Here is an 8381-nt window from a genome sequence, read left to right on the forward strand (position 1 = left end):
CTGCTTAAACCCAGTAAATCGCCACGGCCAAATATGGAAAGAAAAAATTCGACACACATCATCTAGACAGTGGCCAAATTTATAAGGTTTTTCCTGAAGTCTCTCCATTCATTCCACCTGGCAGAAGCCCGCAGCCCACCAGACGCAGCCCCTGGCGCGCGAACCCTTCCACAAGCATCCTCGTTTGTGGTCTGTGACCAGCCGTGGCCAGGGCACGAGCTGGGGGAAGCTGAAAGAGGCAGTTAATCTGAGTGGCAATTTCACTGTCTGTAAAATGGGAAGTAATTATAATCCTTCCTTGGGGAAGTTTTGAGAATCAAATCGAATGCCGAGGATCTTCCATAAGCCAGCTTAGTTCGCTTTGATTACCATTACTACCGTTCTTGTGTTAGCAAGGCCCAGATCGTTTGAGTTCTCTTTTCTCCCGCGCCTATCCCAGCTGGCGGCCCGCTGCCCCACGGGCGTCGGAAAGCGAAGGGCTCCGGGCGTCTCCGGGCGTCCCGAGGAGGAGGGAAAGCCCGCGCAGCGCGCATGCGCATCCTAGGAGCCGCCAGCCCCCTAATAAGAGCGCCGCGCAGCGCGGGGGCCAGCCCAGTCGGAGCTGGCTTGGTACTGGGCGCCGGTAGTGTGCGGGCGGCTGCAGCGCTCGGCTTCTTACGCAGCCCCGAGGACTGAAACTTCCGTGGGAGGCTCCCATCGGTGCGCCCATCCCGGGGGAAGCGGCGGCCAAGGCGAGAGGGAGAGCCGGACGGACGCTGCCCGGCGCCCGTGGGAGCGAGCTGCAGCCGGAGAGGCGGAGCAGGGTAGCCCGGGGCGAGCGGCCCGCCTGGACCCGCGCCCAGCAGCAGCCGCGGCCGCCGCCAGCCAGGCAGGCTCCCGGGGCTGCGGCGGGGGCGCGCCGGACCGTCGCTCGCGTCCCGGACGCCGGCGTGCGCTGGGAGGATTGGCTGTCAGCCCCGCGGAGGGCAGCGCTGCCCGGGCGGCGCGGCCGGAGCCATGCGGACCGAGTTCGGAGCTGGGGAGGCTGAGCACGGCCGGCCGCTGCACTTGCTGCCCGGAGCCCTGTGCGCGCTGCCCGCCTTCTTGGCCCCTTCTCGCCGCCCGAGAGGGGAATAAAGGAGGGGAGACGCCCCCCGACTCGTGCGCGGGACCCCGAGGCTTAAACTCCGCGGCCGCGACCTGGCTTCAGGTCGGCAGCGGGAGTGAGCGTCCCCTCGGGGATGCGCAGGGAGGCTCCTGTCGTGGGCGAAGCCTCCAGGGGCTGCGGGCCAGCAGCTCCGGCGCCCCTCTGACTCTGCGCCCAGAGAGTTCCATCAGCGAGTGCCCGCTCTCCAGGCAGCCCCATGAGGGACCGGGCCGCCCGGCCGAGGGAGGGATGGCTTAGGACCCCTGCCCCGGCAGCCCAGCGTCGTCAGCTCCTGGACGTCGCGGCAGAGAGCAGAGGCAGGCTTGGAGAGCGCCGCGGAAGGGACACTCGGGCGTCCAAGTCCCGGCCTCCGCACCACCGGGAGCCGGGTCGCCGGGTCGTCGGGACCCCGACTTCCCGGAGACCGCTCTGCGCCCCCTGGAGCCGCGCCGCCCGCGCCCGGGGTGGTGCCATGTGGGGCGGACGCCGCTCGCCCGCCGCCTCCCCTCGGAACGCCGCTTCGCTCCTGCAGCTGCTGCTGGCCGCGCTGCTGGCGGCGGGGGCGCGGGCCAGCGGCGAGTACTGCCACGGCTGGCTGGACGCGCAGGGCGTCTGGCGCATCGGCTTCCAGTGCCCCGAGCGCTTCGACGGCGGCGACGCCACCATCTGCTGCGGCAGCTGCGCGCTGCGCTACTGCTGCTCCAGCGCCGAGGCGCGCCTGGACCAGGGCGGCTGCGACAACGACCGCCAGCAGGGCGCCGGCGAGCCTGGCCGGGCGGACAAAGACGGCCCAGACGGCTCGGCAGGTAGGGCAGGCGGGTCCGGGCGCGACGGGGCAGGAGGGTTAGCTTTGCCTGGGAGCCTGGAGACGGGAGAGGAATCAGGAGCACTGGAATTTCAGAAAAGGGCTTGGACCAGGAGGTGGTGTCTGCACCCTGGCCCAGCTGTTAACTTGTGCTAAGCGGAGCGCCACTTCACTGCCCCGAGCCTCAGTTCCCCCATCTGTCACCTAAAGAGTGGGTTGGCTTGGATTTATTTTCCGAAGAAAACCACATATGTAAGGCAGTGTGGGGTGCAGACAGTCCCACATTCCTCCTGGCCAGGGAACCTCTGTTTCCCCTCCCACACCTCCTGTCTCCGCGGGTCCAACTTCTAGTAAGGGTGAATGTCTTGATGGTACCCCAGGAAGCCATGAGGCGCGACCCCAGCGAGAGGGTTGGCGGGGGGTGCTTTCGTCCATAAAGGCTCCGCAGAAGGCGGGCATCTCCTCGGGGCCTTCCCGTGGGTGATGCACTCTTCCAGACCCCGAGGCATTCTCATCGTCTGGAACATTTGGCTGCACGGCCTCTCTGGTTTTTGGACGGTTCTCCTGACCACGTCAGACTTAGGAGGTGTGACATTAGAGCCATGCCCAAGCTTGCTCTTTGTGGCTTTGATTTTTTTTTTTTTTTTGATTATATTTTTTTCAAGTTGCCAAAGCCAGAGCTGGAAACATAACCAAATCCAGGAACGAATTTGATAGGTTCCATTTCCTCCGTTCTTCAGAAACCTCACAGACCTCCTCCCTTGAGGGTCTACACCAATGTGTGTACGGGAGGGAGGATGTATCACCCAGCTGGGAATAGAGGTCAAATGGCAAACATGTCACAGAGTGGCTGTCTCCTCCTTCTGCAGCTGGTTGTGTTAAGGAGAGGACTGTTTACCAGCACCTTGAGCCAGGGCTTAAGCTACCTGAGCTTTGGCACTGAGTGTTTACAGAACTGTCTCCTGGGCCTGGTAAGAGGCAGCTCTCTTCAGTGCCGTTCCCTTTGCCAGCAGGCGTTTTATGAGTAAGCTACTCCTGTTGTTCCGCTGCCTTGAATCTTGAAGAATGGACAACTGAGGGTAATAATTCCAGAAGAGGTGCCATCTTAAAGCTCGAGATCGTGGCTGCAGGGGTGTGTGTGGACTAAAGCCTTGAGAAATGAGCCAAAGACGGAACTGCTTCCTTGATGTATCTGCTAAGTTGGGCTCATTAGTGATCTCTAAAAAGTTGGGTTGACTTTGGACAAATCCTCATGGGGCCGTGTGATGTGCGTGGGTGCCTTCTTCACTCTACCTTTAAATCTTTTTTCCTAAAAATTCTCTTCCCTCTCACTTCTCTTCTGCAGTCAAGAAGGACCACGTGCCTAATCAGGCAGTGGGGAGAGTTTACGGGAGCACAACATTCTTTACTTCTGTGTGGTTATTTACCTTCCCAATTAAAAACCTGGAAGAACAGTTTTCTCCCAAAAACTCCTTCTGTGGACTTATCTTGCTTTCGGCTAGTTTCTGCTATAATGTTTGGAGTATTTTTTTTTTTTTTTACACTTGTTTACATCCTAATGACATATTTAGGGCTGGTATCTTAATTTAGAGAATGAAGTATTTATCACCTGCATCCACTGTTCCAGTACGTTGTCTCTCCCCCGTTATTAGAACAGTCCCATCATCTGAAGACCCGCTGAGCTCACCGCAGGCTCTGGAACAAGTGTTCCTACCCGCTAACAGGCACCATGTAAATATAGTATTTATTCTTCAGCAGTGAAGGTTTAGGAAACCTTCAAATGTCAGCCTTTGGTGAAATGCCTATAAAGTATGTTTTACTTCACAAGGCCTGATTCTTCCAGGTCTCCATGTGGCACTGTAGTCTAACACCCCTGCCATCAGGAATATCAGAGCCGTGGACAGGAGCATAATTAGAAAGGCCACTGCTCTAGCAGATAGTCCAAGGGTTTTTCACAAATTTGACCTCAGAGGTGAGGTCAAGGTCTCCCTCAGCGGGAGAACTGGGCTTTTTCCCCAAGTGCTGCCCTGTACCACTGCGCTGGCCCTGGGCTTGGCCAGGACTGGGGAGCCCTAGTTCCTGTCCTTACATATTTTCCAATCAGATAGTCAAGGCAACAGGCAGGAGCACATCAAAGAACCCGTTCTTGGTAACATGGGGTGGAAGTCCCCAGAAGTGGCTCTGAGGCATTCTGCAGCCTCCTCTCCCCCCATTCTTCGTCCCCATCAGCCAGTGTATCTAGCTCCTGAAAGCCCTAGAGTGCCAGCCCCATGGCTTCCAGAAGCTTAAGTAACACCGTGTAAAAATGGAACCACTACCAACTAGAGGAGAGTCGTTCTTTTCATCTTTCACGTTATTTTTCAGAATATACCTCACTTGTTAAAGATGACGCCCACTGCTTAATGGTCTGCAGGCTTTCCCTGTAGTTCTGCACACAGAACCCAGTGTTAAGTCCAGGTGTAACTGCCACACCCCAGCCACCCTCGGCCCACCTGGGGGCCTTCTTAAACACTGGAGGCTGCTCTTCTTCCTGGAACAAATGTCTGGTTGCTCCCAACATTTGTTCTTCTTGATACCTTGCTTCATGCTGACCTGCGGCCTGGAATAGCTTCCCTTTTCATAAGTCACTTCATCTCTCCACCATCCAGTGGGTGGGCCCGAGGTCCAGCCCTCAGCTAAGCAAGTCAGTGTAGAGGTGGTTTTTTATCTTTTTTCACCCTTTTTTGACCTTTGTGTCTTATATTACAGATTTGGAAATGGTCATGGCTAGATCTAAATTTTTGGGGTTTTTTTTTTCAAAGATTTTATCTAAGAGCGATAGAGAGAGAGGGAGAGAGAGAGCGCACAAGCTGGGGGCAGGAGGGGCAGAGGGAGAGGGAGAAGCAGACTCCCAATTGAGCAGAGAGCCCTATGCGGGGCTCAGTCCCAGGACCCTGAGATCATGACCTGAGCTGAAGGCAGACGCTTAACATACTGAGCCACCCAGGCACCCCTCAATTTTTTATTTATTGGCCTGTGAAAAAAAGAAGAGTTCAAAAGTGGCAAAAGAATATCATTTTCAGGGGGAAAAAGACTCTTAAATCATGTAATTCACTTAGATGCAGATCCTACAACTATCCATTAGGGCAGACTTAAGTTCAGGCAGTTCGGAATCTTAGAAGTCTCAAAACATTAAATTCATATTTTTGCTAAATCGGACATTTGTCTCAGCCAGTGTTGCAGTTGGCAAGCCTAGCTGTGAATGTTAACCGTTTTGCTTTGGGGGCGCTGATCCGCCCTGCCTAGAGGGCCCTAGCACCCTTCCTAAGTGCCTGATAAAGGACAGTGCATGCTGTGGGCTGCTAATAAGCGCACAAACCTGTCCAGCAATGTGAGGCCCGAAATTGGTCCTTCAGTCCAGGCGTGGGCGTCGCTCACTTACGGATCTCCACTGCCAAGCACGGATTTTTCACCGCATTCTGAGAGTAAATCCTAATGATGTGTTTTCATCCTTTAGTCCCCATTTACGTGCCATTCCTCATCGTTGGGTCCGTCTTTGTCGCCTTCATCATTTTGGGGTCGCTCGTGGCCGCTTGTTGCTGCAGATGTCTCCGGCCCAAGCAGGAGCCCCAGCAGAGCCGCGCCCCGGGAGGGAACCGCTTGATGGAGACCATCCCCATGATCCCCAGCGCCAGCACTTCGCGAGGGTCGTCCTCCCGCCAGTCCAGCACAGCAGCCAGCTCCAGCTCCAGCGCCAACTCAGGGGCCCGGGCGCCCCCAACAAGGTCCCAGACCAACTGTTGCTTGCCCGAGGGGACCATGAACAACGTGTATGTCAACATGCCCACAAATTTCTCCGTGCTGAACTGTCAGCAGGCCACCCAGATTGTGCCCCATCAGGGACAGTACCTGCACCCCCCATATGTGGGGTACACGGTGCAGCACGACTCCGTGCCTATGACTCCCGTGCCCCCTTTCCTGGACAGCTTGCAGACGGGCTACCGGCAGATCCAGGCCCCCTTCCCTCACACTAACAGCGAGCAGAAGATGTACCCAGCTGTGACTGTGTAACCTGGGGTGCTGGCCGGGTCCCTTTACGAGACCCAGGAGCCCAGGGAAGCTCTGGACTTGGAAAGGATTCTCTAAGAGGAAGTCTGCCCGCCTTGCTGGTGCAGACAGCCCCGTTGTTTTGGATGGCTTCCTTTGGCCCCCAAGTGTATGAAAACATTTCTTCCCGATTTAGCCTTTCTGGATATGTTTCATCCCACTGCATGATCGATTTATGATGGGGAAAAAAGCATCATCTGGAGATGACTGTGTTGTTGCCCCTGGTTGTGTGACAAATGCTTGAGGCCTTAAGTGCTCTTGAGGTATGGCTGTCAGGGGAATTTTGTAACCGGGTAGACTAAAGGTTTTTATTATATCCTTATTAGTGTTTCTTTTTTGTTTTTTTACCGTGCAAGATCAGAATACCTGTTCCCTCCCTTGGACCTGGAAGAGTTTTATAAGCATCCAAGGTTCAGGGGAAGACGTAAAGAAACAGAACTATGATGAAAGGAAATCCAGTTGGAACTCCCTGAGATTAGTCCTTGATCTCATTGTTTCCCAGGCACATCTTAATTTCATTGTAAAAAAGTATATATATTTTGTCTATTTTTGTGTTTTTTTTTTTTGGTCTATTTTGTGCTTTTTTACCTTGTGTAGAGATCTTATTACAAAGTGATTTTCTACATTAAAAAGAGACTGAAAGAAATTGTATAGTTAACTAATGATATTTCAGAACTCTGGGATTATTTTAAGCTTGGAAGTAGCAGGTGGTGTAGTAATACAACCATTCATCTCATTTCTCGATCATATCGTCTAATTTGCTGACTTTACAGTGACATCTGAGAAGAAGCAATTAGAATGTTTTTATATTGAAATCGTAAACTGTCACCTGCTCCTTCTCCAGGTTACTTTGAATTTTACCATGTGGTATGGCTTGGCATTCGTTCTGTTCGGCTTTCAGATCCCCATGTCTATGTAGTACCATGTGCAGGTAATTACTGTTATAAATGAAGGTCAGCATTTCGGCCTAGATCTGATAAAACATTTTCTTGTTTTCCTATAAAAATTCGAAGAAATGCTTTACAAAGATACTTCATCCAGCTTCTCAGCCATAATCTGAGATTTGGGATGAAATTTAAACCACAAATAGAGTTTACTTTGCAAATCATAAGGCTTTTTATACTCCTCTTATCAAAATGGCTTATTTTTCAGGCAGTGAGGACTGTTGAGTCAAGAGAAAAGCTTTTCAAAGAGATATTGCCTTTCTTCCCCCACAAGGTTAGTTTTTGTTTTCCTCTCTCTTTTAGTCCTCAACAAGCACTGTATTCATTACTAATGTTCTGAATTATGAAATGCAAGTGAGCCTGTATTGTTTACTTAAAAGAAGTAAGCCTAAATATGTGCAAGCAAATTTGCAACTGCTGACAACACCGAGGTTTACAATTAAACATTGTAAGGTGCAGTCTTTCACACGTTTGTGTCTATAGTTTATTTATCCACCCACCCATTCATCATCTGTCTACCCTAGTCTCCTCGCCCCTCCCTACATCTACCCATCATCTCCCTCTCTCTCATGACTGAATGATGTAAAAGCATTGTTGGCAAGTGGTATCAACGAAGATGCTCAGATTTTTTAAATAGCAAAGGCAGGGGAAATCATTTTACTTATTAATAAATATTTTATGGTATGAATTCCAAGGGAGTTGGGTTTTTTTCATTTTTGTTTTACTTGGTAACTTTGCAGATGGTCTATTAAGCCTGTTAGTGTCATAAAATTGCGAAAAATGGTAAATATCGCTTTCTAGAACCAAAAGCCTACCTTTGAAAGTAATCCATACCTGGGAAGTTTATGTGTATATTCTAGGAATGAGTATTATTTTACGTATTCCATGGGAAGTGTTGACAACATGAAAGAGACAGTCTTTGGGGATTATTGTATTATGTGGCTAATGCATGTTCCATGCCTTCTCTTTGAGGGAGGATCCTGGGTTATCTAAAGAAGTAAAATTCCTAGAAATGTGGAGGTGAAAAGGACCTCAGAGATCACTCAGCCTAGAGATTGGCAAACTTTTTTTTGGCTTTTTTCCCCTGGGAAGGAGCCAGAGAGTAAATATTTTAGGTCTTGCAGGCCAGATGGTCTCCACCAGCTATGCAACTCTGCCATTGTCACACAGAAGCCACCACAGGGGCTACAAATGAGTACAGCCGTGTTCCACTAACACCTTACTGGTGGACATTGATGTTTGAATTTCACACAATTTTCACATGTCACAAAATACTTGATGTTTTTTCTCAACGATTTCAAAATGTAAAAACCATTCTGAACTCTTGGGCCATAAAAACCAGGCAGTGGGCCAGATTTGCCCATTGGTCTTAGCTCACCCATCCCTAATCTAGTCCATCCTTACCTGATGCAGGAGTCCC

General features: G+C 51.7%; 1 protein-coding gene across 1 annotated transcript; it reads left to right on the top strand.

Annotated features, from left to right (window-relative positions):
* Positions 1-618: 618 nt before the first annotated feature.
* Positions 619-7419, top strand: SHISA2 (shisa family member 2). The gene is made up of 2 exons (XM_027590002.2): positions 619-1932; positions 5428-7419. The coding sequence occupies exons 1-2, from the start codon at positions 1344-1346 to the stop codon at positions 5979-5981; spliced, it is 1143 nt and encodes a 380-aa protein (XP_027445803.2). The 5' UTR covers positions 619-1343; the 3' UTR covers positions 5982-7419.
* The last annotated feature ends 962 nt before the right edge of the window (positions 7420-8381 follow it).

The sequence above is a fragment of the Zalophus californianus genome, chromosome 3 (assembly GCF_009762305.2).
Source record: "Zalophus californianus isolate mZalCal1 chromosome 3, mZalCal1.pri.v2, whole genome shotgun sequence".
In the NCBI taxonomy this organism is placed as follows: domain Eukaryota; kingdom Metazoa; phylum Chordata; class Mammalia; order Carnivora; family Otariidae; genus Zalophus; species Zalophus californianus.

What these genes read in the sequence shown, in the direction of transcription:
- SHISA2 (XM_027590002.2), top strand. Translation starts at nt 1,344, where the DNA reads ATGAGGGACCGGGCCGCCCGGCCGAGGGAGGGATGGCTTAGGACCCCT. An exon ending in CGGCCCAGACGGCTCGGCAG is followed by an intron (nt 1,933 to 5,427) that starts GTAGGGCAGGCG and finishes TTCATCCTTTAG; the next exon opens with TCCCCATTTACGTGCCATTC.